Consider the following 15,934-nt stretch of genomic DNA (forward strand, 5'->3'; position numbering starts at 1 on the left):
TATTCTCAATGATGTTTATTTGTGATATCTTTTATTATACTAAAATCTATTTTACTTTTCCAAATGATCAGCAAAGTATTAAGAAATAGTCTAACACTATATAGTACACTAAATACAAATAGTATTTATATCAGAAACAGAAGGTTAATTTAACAGTTAAAAATCAAGAAATAATTCGGCTATTATTAATACAGCTGCAGTAAAAATCGATGTGTATGTTTAAGCATTTTCTCCTGGTAGAGGGAAATTTCAAGTGAATTCAAAGAGAGCCTTTATAAACAGAAATGTTACAGTCTAAATTGTTTTGGTAGAAGGAAAGTTTAAGTGAATTCAACGAGATACTTTCTAAACAGAAATATTTCAGTCTAAATTATTTTTAATCTTTTTAAAGTTGCGGGTTGTATCACAAGATGTGAAAATGAGCCTTCAGGAACTGGATGAACTTTATGTCATTTTTAAGGTATATTTGTTTCTGTTTATTGAAAACTAATCTTTTAGCAGAAATTTGTCACAATTATTCTTAAATATATTTTTATTTTAACAGACATGTTTAAAAGAAAGCTTTTGCTTTTCTCTGATTTAATGGCTTTCCTCTTTTCTTTGTTTTTGACAGAAAGAGCTATTTATATCTTGTTATTGGTATTTGAGTTGTCCAGGATTGAAGCATCATGACCCCAGCCTGTCATATTTGGAACAATATCAAATTGACTGCCAACAATTCAGAATGCTGTATCACTTGTTGAGTCCCTGGGCTCACTCTGCAAACAGAGATTCACTAGCTCTATGGACGTTCAGATTGTTGGATGAGAACTGTGATTGCCTTATAAACTTCAAAGAATTCTCCTCAGCAATTGGTAGGTGGATGCCCTGCAACTTCCTAAAGCAAAACAGAAATATCTTCCCTACCTCTAAAAACCATTTATGCTTATGCCTATTACTGCTAGTTTAGGCAGATATTTCACTCTGGATTACATTATCTTCAGGTTTTGTAATTATGGGGCTTTAAATATATTTGTTGATAAACCAATGCATAATAATCTCTTTTTATGATTTTTTTATGTACGTTGCTGTTTTGCCCATGTATGTGACTGTGTGAGGGTGTTGGATCCTCAGAAACCTAAGCTACAGACGATTAGCTGCCATGTAGGTGCTGGGAATTTTAAAGCTGAGTCCTCTGGAAGAGTAGCCAGTGCTCTTAACCACTGAGCTATCTCTACAAGCAAACATATTGATCCGTTTTTGCCACAACCTAGCTGTAAGATGTAGGGATTTTAAGCTTTAACAGGGAGAAAGAGAATGCCCATGGGTTTTCCACACCAGATATATAGATGCAACAAAAGGATTTCCTCTTGGTTAAAAATTTATCTGTGTAGCCTAGATAAGCGATACAGAAATACCAAAAACATGAGTTGTGCCTATAGTTGATATGTTATAGGTTTTGTTCCTTTGTTTCTCATAACCCAATTCCAGCAATGATTTCTTCTCACAGATTATCCTGAAGAGAAGTTCTTTCCTCAAAGGAATTGTGAGGCCTCATTCAAAAAGAAAGAGAAATAATGAAGTTGGGGAAAAGGAGCTAGTGAAGAGAGCATGTTATTCCCCTGTGGAGTCTTTCGCTTATATGCTCGAAAAAAAAAATCTTACTAATTGAGAAGTTGTTTAACTATTAGCTTAATAAATACAATGTTTGGGATGTTAATTTCTGACTATTGTCTGTATCTTAATCACTTTGGTTGAAATTTGGTTGAAATCATGAATACATACATGATTTTTCTAATTGAATTTCATTGAACAGATATCATGTACAATGGAAGTTTTACTGAGAAGCTTAAGCTGCTTTTTAAGCTGCATATTCCTCCAGGTAAGAATATAACAGTCTTTAGGGGTTCATTCCATTATAACCCTCATTGTCACACATATAATCCCATTTTAATGAATTAAAATAATTTTCCAAGTGACAAGTGACGTAAGCTTATTGTTTCATTATAGCCCTCAAATAATATCCTAAGTATTTTTTCTGGTGTAGATGTAAGTATAGATGGAAATAAATCTATGGGAGAGATTCTCAGGTAGATCCTCAGGCAATCATTTGTTTATATATGTATGTATAGATTATGTGGTTTTAGATACGATCTCAATATGTATCCCAGGCTGACCTCAGCCTCAGAAGTGCAAGGGTAACAGCAATGCACCACCATGTACAGCTAGCAACTTCTTAAATAATACCTTGTACAAGAAATTATGTATCATTTAAATATTGGGGCAATGTTGAATTTCTGCTGTCATCGTTATTAGAATAGATTCAACTTAGGAAGATTAACAAACTTGCAGATGGCACGAACAGGGCCAGAGGGAAGGTATAGTAAACATGTACAAAAAGAAGCAGAGCCAAGCTATGGTACCAACTATATTCACTCTATACCCAGTGTGAACCTTAAGCGTGCCCACACATACATGGGTACATGAATGAACACGTGCATAACCACACACATTATCAAAATATACTTTATATGTACTCTTATTTTAGCCACACAATTTCTGAAAGATTATATTATCCTTCCAATTTTTACAAAAAGAAAGCTGAGAGTTAGTAAGATTGAAGTATGTGCCAAATATAGCATAGCTGCTATGAGATCCATCTGATTCCAAAGCTCTTTTTTTTCCCATTCTTCTATACTTCCTCAAAGTTACCATGCCCTTCCAGTTCTCTTTAAGTTTTTTTCCCCCCACTGTCCTAAAGAAAATTACTTCCAACTCATCTCTACTCAGAAAAGAATATTGCAGAACGTAGTCTGGCTCAGGTAATTCATAAAATCAAATAGTTTGTCATAATTTGTCTAATGCTCTCCCTGGATTCATTTTAAAGCTTTTTAAAGGCTTTTCGGGTTATCAAGGAATCATTATTTAGTAGACAAAATCCTAAAAACATCTTTACCCTTCAGACACTCAAATCACAAACACAGCATTAAACACGAAAGATAAACTATGTAATAATTGAATTATAAGAATAATTTTGTTATTAACTTAGGTTACCACTTGAATGTTTAATTTTCCATTTTATGCATTTTTGGTAGAGAGATTGAAAGTAGGATTATTAAATAGAATAGAATCTAAAATAGGAAATATGTTTCTATTAAATAGCAGGTGGTGCACAAAGTAAAGCACTCAGCTTCACTTCTTAGTAGTGCAGGAGTTTTGACCATGCGGAGCCTTCATGTTAAGGCAAAATATAAATTCCATATTTTCTTTTTCAATGTGTAATGACTCAGAAATCCACTCAAAGAGCAAGTAGGTTACCCAGGCTCCAGAAGATAGTCCTCTGCATCAAATGAATTCAGTGGGTTTATAAAAGAGCCCATAAAATTAGAAGGGTATAGTGGTGATGGAAGAGGGAGGACATTGCAGGAGAGGGAATGGGGAAATGGAACTGATCAAAATATAGCATATGAATGTATGAAGTTCCCAAGCAACAAAAAGGAAGAAAAGCAAGTAAGAGAAATCATAAAACTCAATGTAATTAAAGGCTTATTTGGAGTTCCACAGAGCAGAGCAATATTATTTCCACATTTCTGTATGTGCACATTTCTTATATACTTCATCTAATTTCTACTCGTCAACTTGTCTGAGCATTAAGGACCATTCCTGTGTTCTTTGTTGCTCATAATTTGATTTCGGTTATATGTTTTCAGCTTATACTGAAGTGATGTCTATGACTTCTTCAAAAGGCGATGAGCTTTCAAAAGAAGAATTACTTTATTTCAGTCAGCTCCAGGGTAAATATTTGTTTAAATATTAAACCTTTTAAATGAATTTGTGTTTTGAGTTGGGTTTTGCTGTATTTCTTAGACTGGACTCAAACTCTTAGGCTACAGTAGTCATCCTGCCTCAGGCTCTCAGGTAGATAGGACTATGGGCATCATGATGATTGTTTACTTGTGGAGATCTTCCTGATTTGGAGTCACTATATTTTCACTGTTTAAATTTTTGTATTAATTATTATTTTTTTAATTTTATTTTTCTCATTAGTTACATTTTGTTAATTCTGTATCCCAGCTGTATCCCTCATTCCCTCCCCAATCCCACCCTCCCTCCCTTATCTCCTCCCTGCCCCTTTCCAAGTCCACTCATAGGGGAGGACCTCCTCCCCTTTCATATGACTCCCTTTTGTCAGGTATTTTCAGGACTGGCTACAAAGTCCTTCTCTGTGGCCTAACAGGACTGCTCCTCCCTTCGGAGGTGGGGAGGTCAAAGAGCCATTCATTGAGTTCTTGTTAGAAATAGTCCTTGTTCCCCTCACTTTGGGAAACCAATTGGTTACTGAGCTATCATGGGTCACATCCGAGCAGAGGATCTAGGTTTTATCCTCTCATGGTCTTTGGTTGAGTGTCCATCTCAGAAAAGACCCTGTGCTCAGATATGTTTGGTCCTTGTGGAGCTCCTATCCTTTCCACATCAAACTCCCCTTCTTTCATATGATTCCCTGCACTCTGCCGAAGGTTTGGTTACGAGTCTTAGTATCTACTTTGGAGCACTGCTAGGTAGAGTCTTTCAGATGCTTTCTGCGGTAGACTCTTGTCACACGTTCAATGTATATCCTATTTGTCTTTCTAAATGAGGATAGATCATCATACCCTGTGTCTGCTTTCTTGATTATCTTCTTTAGGTGTATAGATTTCATTATGTTTATCCTATCTTTTAGGTCTATATAAGCAAGTATATTCCATGTTTGTCTTTCTCCTTCTGGGATACTTCACTCAGAATGATCTTTTCTAGATCCCACCATTTGCCTGCAAATTTCATGATTTCCTCCTTTTTGATTGCTGAGTAGTATTCCATTGGGTAAAAATACCACAATTTCTGTATCCATTGTATTAATTATTTATAACAATTTATTGACTTTGTATCCCTGCTGTGCCCCCTCCCTTGTCTCATCCTAGTCCCACCCATCCTCTCTCTTCTCCTCTTATATGCTTCCCCTAGTCCACTGATAGGGGAAGTCCTCCTCCCCTTCTATCTGACCTTAGCCTATTAGGTCTCATCAGGACTGGCTGCATTGTCATTTTTTGTGGCCTGAAAAGGCTCCCCGCCCCAGAGGGCCATGATCAGAGAGCTTGCCCCTGAGTTCATGCCAGAGACAGCCCCTGCTCCCCTTACTAGGGAATCCACTTGGAGACTGAATCTATGGGCTACATTTGAGCAGGGGTTTTAGATCCTCTACATACTGATACATGGTGTATCAGTCTCTGCAGGGTCCTCAGGGCCCAGTTTTGTTTTTGTTGTTGTTTTGTTTTGTTTTTTGTTTTGTTTTGTTTTGGCTCAGTTGGTCTCCTTTTGGAGTTCCTGTGCCCTCCAGATCTTTCATCTCCCCTTTCTTCCATAAGATCCCATGTTCTCTGCCCAAAGTTTGACTATGAGCCTCAGCCTCTGCTTTGATACCTCGATCAGTAGAGTCTTTCAGAGGCCATCTGTGGTAGGCTCCTGTCTTGTTCCCTGTCTTCTGCCTCAGATGGCTCTCGCATTTGCCCTTCTGAATGAGGATTGAGCATCTTCCATAATCTTACTTGTTAATAGATTTAATTTTTATCCTATATTATATGGCTAATATCCACTTATGAGTGAATATATATCATTTGTGTCTTTCTGCTTCTGGGTTACCTCACTCAAGATGATCTTTTCTAGTTCCCACATCTGCCTGCAAATTTCATGATTTCCTTGTTTTTAATAGCTAAGTAGTATTCATTGTGTAAATGTACCACAATTTCTGTATCCATTCCTCCTTTGAGGGACCTCTGGGTTGTTTCCAGATTAGTAGCAGTTAGCATAGCCTATAGGCTGGTTTGACTGATTAGACCGTATTCAACAATTTTTGTCATTGAAATTCTTTATTAAAGTCTTTAAAAGAAAGTATATGTAATATATTTCATTTCCAGTTATATTAATGAAATTTCTAGTTTGTATCAGAGCATTTTTATGCTTCAATAAAAGACGGTGAAGCCAATAGACTCTGATGATTTATAATCCATAAGTCTTTTTTAAACAATGATTACTTCTTTTAAATCAAGTGTAACCTACAAGGATGAATCTGCTTTTCTGACATAAATTGGAAGTGAGAAACACCTATGTGTGTCATTTGATTCACTTTCATAAGTATATAATGGTCTCACAGAGAAAATTTATATGTATGTGTGTCTATTTGGTTACTGTGTATAAAGTGAGCATAGCAACAACAAAAACAAAAACCTCAAAAATAGTCTATTTAAGGCTGCCCACTTAAGATATAATGGCACTGAGTATAGAAAGAAGTGACTTGTACAGGATTTTACAATGAGTTGTTGCCATACTCGGGACTGAGGGCATGTTCTTCAGAGTTCTGTTAGATGAGGAGACTTCCTCCCAGTATTAAAAATAATACAACTTAATTTGAAGGCAGTCAAATGAAGAAACTATCACTCAGAAACAAGTATTAAATTTGATGCTCAATGACCTGCTCTTTGACCTCCCCACTCCCCCCGAGGGAGGAGCAACCTTGCTAGGCCACAGAGGAGGACATTGCAGCCAGTCCTGAAGATACCTGATAAACTAGGGTCAGATGAAAGGGGAGGAGGACCTCTCCTAGCAGTGGACTTGAAGAGGGGCATGGGAGGAGATGAGAGAGGGAGGGTAGGATTATGAGGGAATGAGGGAGGGGGCTACAGCTGGGATGCAAAGTAAATAACATGTGATTAATATAAAAAAGTTATAAAAAATAAAAAAATTGATGCATTACAGTATTCTTTTACTATGAATAAATTTAATACTTTCATTCTAATGTTAGGAGGTCAGGTCACATAAAATTTTTGTGGTTAAATAAAAGAACAAGGAGTACCCTAGAGAAGAGGCTGAATCCTCACTCAGAAGGATAAACAGGATGGACATCAGAAGTAGGAGAAGACAAGGAACAGGACAGGAGCCTTCCACAGAGGATCTCTGAAAGGCTCTACCTAGGAGGGTATCAAAGGAGACTCATAGCCAAACTTTGAGCAGAGTGCAGGGAACCTTATGAAAGAAGGGAGATAGAAAGACCTGTAGGGGACAGGAACTCTACAAGGAGAAAAACAGAGCCAAAAAAACCTGGACACAGGGGAGTCTTGCAGAGACCGATGCTCTAACCAAGGACCATGCATGGAGAGGACCTAGATCCCCTATTCAAGGAAGCCTTTTGGCTACACAGTTTCTAAGTGGGTTCCCTAGTAAGGGGTTCAGGGGCTGTCTCTGACATGAACTCAGTGGCTACCTCTTTGATCACCTCCCCCTGGGGGGGGGCGTGCAGTCTTGTCAGGCCACAGAGAAAGATAATGCAGCTAGCTTTGATGAGATCTGATAGTCTAGGGTCAGATAAAAAGGGAGGAGGTCCTCCCCTATCAGTGGACTAGGGAAGAGGCATAGGGGGAGAAGAGGGAAGGTAGGTGGGACTAGGGGGAAACAAGGGAAGGGGCCACAGCTAGGATACAAACTGAATAAATTGTAATAAAAATTTAAAAAGTATTTATATTTGAAAAATATAAGGGCTTTTAAGTCTATACAAAATATTATTTTACTTTAAAAAGATACCTGTTAAACATTTTACAATATGCAGTTTCTCTTTTTTCCCTTTAGTTTCTAAGCCTGCAGATGAGAAGGAAACAGAATCAGGAAGAAATAGCCCTGAAAAAGGTACAATCTAGGAATATCATTCAATTTACTAAATTATTGATTCTATAAATGGTGTAAAGGGGGATGAGGTAGAGTTCTATAAAAGCTGCAAATTTGTCCCAATAAGGTTTTTAGTTACATCACGTTAATACAACAATTTATTATTTCCTCTTGTAATGCTTACATCTCAGAAGTCTAAAAACTCAATAGTAAGTGCTCCATTTTCATTTTTAATATTTTAAGTATTTTATTTTAATTAGCAAAGTAATACGTAATCTTTGTGGTAGAAATTCAGAGAGCATGTACTAAACCTAACCAGCATGATAAACCTAACCAGAAGTAGAGGCTAGAACATTTTTGGATATATCCATTGCAGACTTCTTTTTGTGTATACATAAACATGTAGACATCTCTCTTTTTAAAATATCCATAAGCACTATTCTACTGGTGCTGTTTTTATTTTGTAATATATCATGGATAATTTTCCATGTCTATTCATTTGCTCTTTTAACTTTTAATGGGAACAGAACATGTCATGATTTGATTTGAAAATAATTTTTTGTCAATTATTAGCTCAATACTGATAGACATTTATGATATTCTCAATTATTTTCACTGCAAACTATGATGCCAAAAAATTAACATGTAAATTTCAGGATAATTTAAGAAATATTTCTTTAAATTAAGGTAAATGCAAAGAAATATAAAAATATTGAATAAACTAGTATGAACATTTTATATTTTGATAGACTATGAATTTCTTCATTTGAAGCTCATCATTCTACATTTTAAAACATCTAATTAAAAATAATTGCTGCATTGTCTTCTTCTGTGGCCTGGTAAGGCTGCTTCCCCATCAGGGGGAGGTGATCAAAGAGCCAGCCACTGAGTTCATCTCAGAGACAGTCCCTGTTCCCATTATGAGGGAACTCACTTGGAGACTGAGCTGCCATGGGCTGCATCTGTACAGGGGTTCTAGGTTATCTCCATGCATGGTCCTTGGTTGGAGTATCAGTCTCAGAAAAGACCCCTGTGCCCAGAATTTTTGGGTAGGCTAGGGGAAGGAAGGGGAAGAGGACCTCTCCTATCAGTGTACTTGGGGAAAGGCATGGGAGGAGATGAGGGTGGGATTGGGAGCAGATGAGAGCAGGGGCTACAGCTGGAATACAAATTGAATAAACTGTAAATTATAACAAAATAAATAAATAAATGCTTGCTGAAGATCTAGTTGAACCCAACTGTTCCATTATTTTGCCCAGTTTTCAAGAAGATTTAAATAAGAATTTAAAGGTCACACACAAAAAAATAAAAAATAAAAAACAAACAAACAAAATAAAGCTCACACAAATAGCATCTTGACTGAACCCTTTGAACAAATGAATCAATAAGTAGTGGTTTCAATTTTTGAAAAAGAGCCACCATTAACCACTTCCATATATACATATGAAAAACTTGATATAGAAAGATTAAGTATGATAGGATAAATAGCGATGGGTTATGGCTACATGAAATTTAATGTCAGATCAAACTATGCAATTTTAATTTAAGTATATCATTTTTCCTCTTTGCTAATTTTTTTTTCTGTTCTTCAAGTTTCCCGAAGTAAACGTTTTGGTCTAAATCAGTGGTTTTCAACCTTTTTAATGCTGTGGCCCTTTAGTACAATTCATCATGTTGTGGTGACCCCCACCACAAAATTATGTTGGTTGATACATCATAACTGTAATTTTGCTACTATTATGAATCATAATGTAAATATGTGTATTTCCCAATGGTCTTAGGCGACTTCTGTGAAAGGGTTGTTTGACCCTCAAGGGGATTGCAACCAGTGGTTGAAAACCAGTGGTCTAAATGAAAGTGGAGAATGTATTCTGAAAGCCAGTGAGTAAGATCAAATCTAAATTCAGATTGTATCCTGGATTGAAAAAGATGGGCTCTTTTACCCCAGTGAAATATCTTTCAATTTCAGTTATTCTTTTTGAGAATTTTGGGGAAATGTGACCTATTCATTATAGAAATGTTTATTTCTTTCATTCAGGCAAAGGAAAAATTGACATTCAAGCCTACTTAAGTCAATGGCAAGATGAGCATCTCAAAAAAGAAGAAAACATTAAAGATTTACCAAGAATGAATCAGGTATAGAATTTTCCAAGTGAAAATTCCTAATTTTTTTTTCTTATTAATGTGGGTGCATGAAGCTCATGTTTTAGTTACCAATAGCGCAAGAGAAATGGAAAGAAAAAATAACCTGCATGCCATTATAAAACCAGTTAAATAAGCTATAGGTTATTATCTTTATAAGATTCAGATAATCATGAGCTTTACCAAAACAAAAACGATCATAGCTCTGAGTGTCTTAATGGACTTTCCAGTTTGATGATTAAATGAATACTTTATAAAAATAAGCCAATCTGGGATGTTCATTCTAAAATCATTATACATGAATCTTACAACAAAAAGGAGGAGTAAAGCATTTTACAATATATTTTATGAAACATGTTTGTATTTGTTCTATATACATATAAACTTTTAAGGTTGAATGCCTGAATTGTAGAACCTTGGATGTGAATAGCTTTTAAATTGACAAATATTTTCTAGGAATATCTAGAATTATTAGGAGCAGTTAGCAAACTAAATGAATTCTCTTAACTTTGGACCTATGTCTGCCTTTAAAGACACACACATCCAAAGGGATTTCTTAGAGTTCTTTCACTACTAGGTAAGTCTCAGAAGTCAGTCTTCCCTAAAATTAAGTCACCTTAGCTCACTGTCCATTGTAGCTTTTGCAGAGCAAATCAAAGTCCATAGTCATTTTCTTAAAACTGATTGATGAGAATTACTTGGAGGAAAACATGAAACTTTGCATAACCAAAATCATCCATCAACACTAAATAATACTGGCAAACACATATATTTAGTGACAATGAAACTGCCAGAAATTAGTTTGGATATGCTATTCGATTAGTCAATGTGTGAGAGAGCTTAAATGAAATGTTCTTCTATGGTTTAGACTTACCTTCCTTGAATGAGCAAAGACATATCATGGATTTAGTCTTCAGTTGTATGCCGAGGGTTATGTATTAAAATTTTTATACAGGATGCTATCCACTTCTAAGTTCCACTTATTTTACTAAGTCTAATGTTTAAATATTGTATTTCCAACTTGTGTCTTCTAGTCACAATTTATTCAGTTTTCAAAGACCCTGTATAATTTATTTCATGAGGACCCCGAAGAAGAGGCACTATATCAAGCCATTGCTGTTGTAACCAACCTTCTGCTCAGGATGGAAGAAGTTGGAAGGAAACTCCATAGCCCCACATCATCAGCCAAAGGATTCTCCAAGACAGCCTGTGATTCTGGACCCAGTAAGGGGAAAGCAGAGAGCAAAGTGGAGAAAGATCCTTCCTCTCCCAGGGAAGAACATCAGTGGTCTTTTGCATTTGAACAGATTCTCGCTTCCCTGCTAAATGAGCCAGCCTTGGTGAAGTTTTTTGAGAGACCCTTAGATTTAAAAGCCAACCTAGAAAATGCAAAAAGCTCCCAGTTAAGGTCTAGAACCAAGATGTAAATCTCTGTCAGATTTACCAAGATTCCTGTACTATCAGTTTGATTCCTGAGAATACTTCTCAGGGATGTATTGCATTACCTGTGTTCTCCAAGGCAAAAGAGAAGATACTCAGAAGCACAATGGTTCATTCCTTTGTATTAATCGCAGTTAAAAAAAAAAAAATCTCCCACTCTTTGTGTCACGAGTTATGTAGCTTAGGGTAACATGCTCAGTGAAACCACAAGAGGGCGCTACCACATCGCTTTAATGAGTCAGTTACCGGTTTGTGCTGCTGTTTCCGTGAGATTGTTGGTGTTTGGAAAGGTGTTGATCTTTTTATTAGTGATGCTGTTATGGCACATTGGTAAGCTTCATTTTGTTTTTTTTTAATTCTTTCCAGTCCTACAAAAAACACTTTAGAAAACTGGGCTTTGGAGCTGTAACTTTAATTATCTAGGAAATTGCCATTTAGGGCCCCGATTTCCAAGTTATATAACTGAAAGATTATTAACTTTTAAAACTCAGTTTTATTCAGTACAATAAAACGTGGTTTTTAAAAGCAACTTCTGCATTTTCTATTCTCAAGGGATTGAGAATTTGCTAGCTCACACTACTAACTCTGTTGCTGATCAGCACACATCAAGAAGTCTAAACTCTGGGCTGATATAAAGAAAGACATCACTGAATTTAGACTTAAATCAAGCAAATCAACTCAAGCCCAGCATTTTGAAAAAGGTTAGGAGACATTTCCGTTGATTACGCAGCCCTTTCATGTAGTCGGAGACAGAACTAAAAATCCTTTAGAATGCTGTTATTTGTGGCATTTGTCAAAGAATAGCTTGTGATTGCTTGGGTCCCAGCTTTATATGTTGACTTTTCACCAGTTGTATTTTAATTTAAAGTCAGTAGTGTGGAAAAGTTACGCTAGGACAGAATTGCTGTATTAGTCTGGCAAGCATATGAAGTATATATATTCCATGTAATAATTGCTAAGGTACTATGTACAATTGCCAGCATCTACCTAAAATGGTTTGAGTCTGACTTAGCTGTGTAATTTGTATATATTTGATGCTTCTTCTAGGTCAGCCATTACATGATGGTCCATTTAAATATATATGGACTTTGATAGCACTTTAAAAAATTAAAAACAAACAAACACAAACCATGTGGACATGTCCTGTCTTCTGCCATTTTTGATGAGTAATTTATTAAGCAGATGACTAAGGAAATAGGGCAGGAATCATCTTGTGGAGCTTCTATCTTTGCACTACATTTTGATTTCAAGCTTTCTGACTTGGCTAGAAGTAAAACAATGAAAGGGCAGACCTCCTTCATAGGGATCAAAGAGGTCTCCCTTTCTGGGAAGGAATTGATGTAGTCAGTCATTGGCAAGAATATACTGTGAATAAAACCTAGCAGAGAGGGCTATGTTGCAATAGCATATATTATTTTCAATGGAGTTAAACAGTTTTCAAGCTGAATCTTTGAAAATTCAAGCCAGTCATGGTGGTGCATGCCTGTATAATCAGCACTTGTGGGTTGGAGACAGAGGCAGGCCATCCTGGTCTACAAAGTGAGTCCAGGGCAGCCAAGACTATAGAGAGAAACCCTTTATCAAAAGAGAGAGAGAGAGAGAGAGAGAGAGAGAAAAGAAAATTCCAAAATTGGACTTGGCCAAATGCTGGTAGTGTCTTTACGATTTGATTATGCTGTCATTTTAAGGAAATGACTACTTAAAGGAATAATTTAGAACTAAACCTTTCTCCTTCAACTAAAGAATGATTTGCTAAATGATGTCCCAATTTTCATCTTTAGTTAATAGTTTATAAGAGAATTGTCACACATCTGCTAGTATGCAATGATTGTTAAATTATACAACAGAAGCTCTGGAAAAGCATATGGTCTGTGCTTATATACAAAGGCACTGTTATACACACTTTGTTTAATATTTTGTCAGTTATATTTACAACAAATACTTTCTTAAGACACTATGTTGTTAATTTTTGATATTATTTTAAAGTTAAAATTGTGAAGATTACTGAATATTGTGTTTTAGCCTAGATTAATTAAAAATAAATACTTAAAGAGATTTTTGAGTTTCAATAAGATTATAAATGAAGGTTACCAAGACAACAATGTATTTTCTGAGTCTGCAAAAGAAATAAGTTAAACTCATTATAGTTTTATAGCTGCTACCTTGTTAAGCAAATGAGTTATTTCTAATATTCAAAATATTTTGTTGTGTCAACCTGGACCAGTGCACTATGCCTTTTACATTTATTGTTATAAGATGATTTTGTCTTTATAAAACTAAATATTAAAGATCTATTGTATTAAATATGAAAATATTTGTTAAAAAGTCAAATGTTTTATTATGCATATCACTTACACTAACACATAATTAAAACCTCACTTGAGGGTGTCCTTTCTGCATCAGTTGAGGGTCTAATTATAGAAAAACAGAATTTATTCTCCATTAGTTTAGGCAGTAAACTGTTTATTACTGGATATTAAGTGGCTTGTATCATTATCAGAAAGACCAATTTAGTTGAACTTTCAAAGACAAGATCCAAGACCATACCACTCCCAGGATACCAGGAAAGTTGTTAATTCTTGTGTGATGAGGAAACTGTCAGAATGAAAACACATCACTCCTCCTGCTACCTCCATAACCATGATCCCATGTTCCTTGCCCCTCAGCACCCACGCAGTGAGGGATAAATTGCAGCAGGGCGGCCAGGCATCTTCACAGTCATCTTTAGCAGCAGACATGCCAGAAGCACCGCCTCTCCCAGCCAAGTCTCAGGAATCATCGAAGTCCAGAATCATAATTTTATTAATTACACTTTATTCACTTTGTATCCCCCCCCAGGCCTCTCCCTCCTCCCCTTCCGGTCCCACCCTCCCACCCCCTTCTTCACACATGCCCCTCCCCAAGTCCACTGGTAGGGGAGGTCCTCCTCTCCTTCCTTCTGATCTTAGTCTATCAGATCTCATCAGGAGTGGCTGCATTGTCATCTTCTGTGGCCTGGTAAGGCCGCTCCCCCCTCAGGGGGAGGTGTTCAAAGAACAGGCCAATCAGATTATGTCAGAGACAGTCCCTCTTCCCATCACTATGTAACCCACTTGGACACTGAACTGCCATGGGCTACATCTGTGCAGGGGTTCTAGGTTATCTCCATGCATGGTACTTGGCTGGAGTATGAGTCTCTGGGAAGACCTCTGTGTTCAAATTTTCTGGTTCTGTTGCTCTCCTTGTGGGGTTCCTGTTCTCTCCAGATCTTACTATTTCCCACTTCTTACATAAGATTCCATGCACACTGCCCAACAGTTGTCCAAAAGTCTCAGCGTCTGCTTTGATAGTCTGTAGGGCAGAGCCTTTTAGAGGCCCTCTGTGGTAGGTTCCTAGCTTGTTTCCTCAGAATCATAATTTTAAAGGAATGTGGGGAATGTACTTTTCCCTTTAAAATACAGGAAACACCCGAATAGCCTGGAATGGGTATTTAGAATTGTGTGAGTGTTTTCCTCTTCTCTTGCTGCGTAATGCATGTTTATTATCTCACTATTTTAAGTATGTCATTACTGGGGGCTCAGCCTAGCTAGGTCCTCTGGTTAGGACTACGAGGTTGTGACCAAGGTATTATCCAGAGTGGTTCTCACGTAAAGGTTTAGTTGGGGAAGAATCTACTTCCAAGTTTACTGTGTCCTTCATATCCAGGTCGGAAATCAAAGCCTCTCATAGGTGGCCACCCTCAGCTCATAAAGGCTTCACACAATTCCTAGCACTTACTTTTAGCATTTGTAGGTCTTGACATATGAACTTCTCCAACATGGCTACCTCATCATATCAGAAAAGACAGCCCCTAGAATGAGTCTGCCAGGAAGGGTAACTTATATATGACATAATCCCAATAGCGGTATATAATCCCAATAGCCTTTGTCATGTGCTTTTGATTAAAAACAAGTAACCAGTTCTGCTCATGCTCAAGGTAAGAGAATTACGTAAAAGCAAGATCGGCAATCAGAGATCATGAGAGGTGTCCCATAGAATCTTAGCATCTATCTGTTGTCAGTGCTGATCTGCATCATTTGTGTATGTTATCTACTGCTTTCACCATGCATCACGCCCTTCTAATACTTCTGAATAATAGGTAATAACAGCAACTGCTGCTCCTGCCCATCCTCACGTAAACCTTCCACTTAAGAAAAAAAGCACACCATTCTCTTCATTTATTTATTTATTTATTTATTTATTTATTTATATTACAGTTTATTAACTTTGTAGCCCAGCCTTTGCCCCCTGTCTTGGCCCCTCCCAACCCCACCCTCCTTCATCTCCTCCCATGCCCCTCCCCTAGTCCACTGATAGGGGAGGCCCTCCTCCCCTTCCATCTGACTCTAGCCTATTGGGTCTCATCAGGACTGGCTGCATTATCTTCCTCTGTGTCCTGGCAAGGCTGTTCCCCCCCTTAGGGGGAGGTGATCACAGAGCCAGCCACTGAGTTCATGTCAGAGACCGTCCCTGTTCCCTTTACTAGGGAACCCACTTGGAAACTAACTGAGCTGCCATGGGCCACATCTGTGCAGGGGTTCTAGGTTATCTCCATGCATGGTCTTGGGTTGGAATATCAGTCTCAGAAATGACCCCTAGGCCCAGATTTCTTGTTTCTGTTGCTCTCCTTGTGGATCTCCTATCCCCAAGTCTCCATCAGTTA

The 15,934-nt window shown here is 37.2% G+C and overlaps 1 protein-coding gene across 2 annotated transcripts in view; it reads left to right on the forward strand.

The window, feature by feature from the left end:
• Tbc1d8b (TBC1 domain family member 8B) overlaps nt 1-13,565 on the forward strand; it is a 109,566-nt gene extending 96,001 nt beyond the window's left edge. The window contains exons 15-21 of one of the 2 annotated variants that reach the window (XM_060375697.1): nt 392-460; nt 614-854; nt 1,796-1,861; nt 3,690-3,773; nt 7,636-7,692; nt 9,710-9,807; nt 10,848-13,565. In XM_060375697.1, the coding sequence (XP_060231680.1) occupies nt 392-460; nt 614-854; nt 1,796-1,861; nt 3,690-3,773; nt 7,636-7,692; nt 9,710-9,807; nt 10,848-11,240 (1,008 nt within the window). In that variant the 3' untranslated portion in view covers nt 11,241-13,565. Of the gene's footprint in view, nt 1-391; nt 461-613; nt 855-1,489; nt 1,694-1,795; nt 1,862-3,689; nt 3,774-7,635; nt 7,693-9,709; nt 9,808-10,847 lie in introns of those variants that run through there. The other variant, XM_060375698.1, reaches the window with a different exon arrangement.
• The last annotated feature ends 2,369 nt before the right edge of the window (nt 13,566-15,934 follow it).

The sequence above is a fragment of the Meriones unguiculatus genome, chromosome X (assembly GCF_030254825.1).
Source record: "Meriones unguiculatus strain TT.TT164.6M chromosome X, Bangor_MerUng_6.1, whole genome shotgun sequence".
NCBI classification, from domain to species: Eukaryota; Metazoa; Chordata; class Mammalia; order Rodentia; family Muridae; genus Meriones; species Meriones unguiculatus.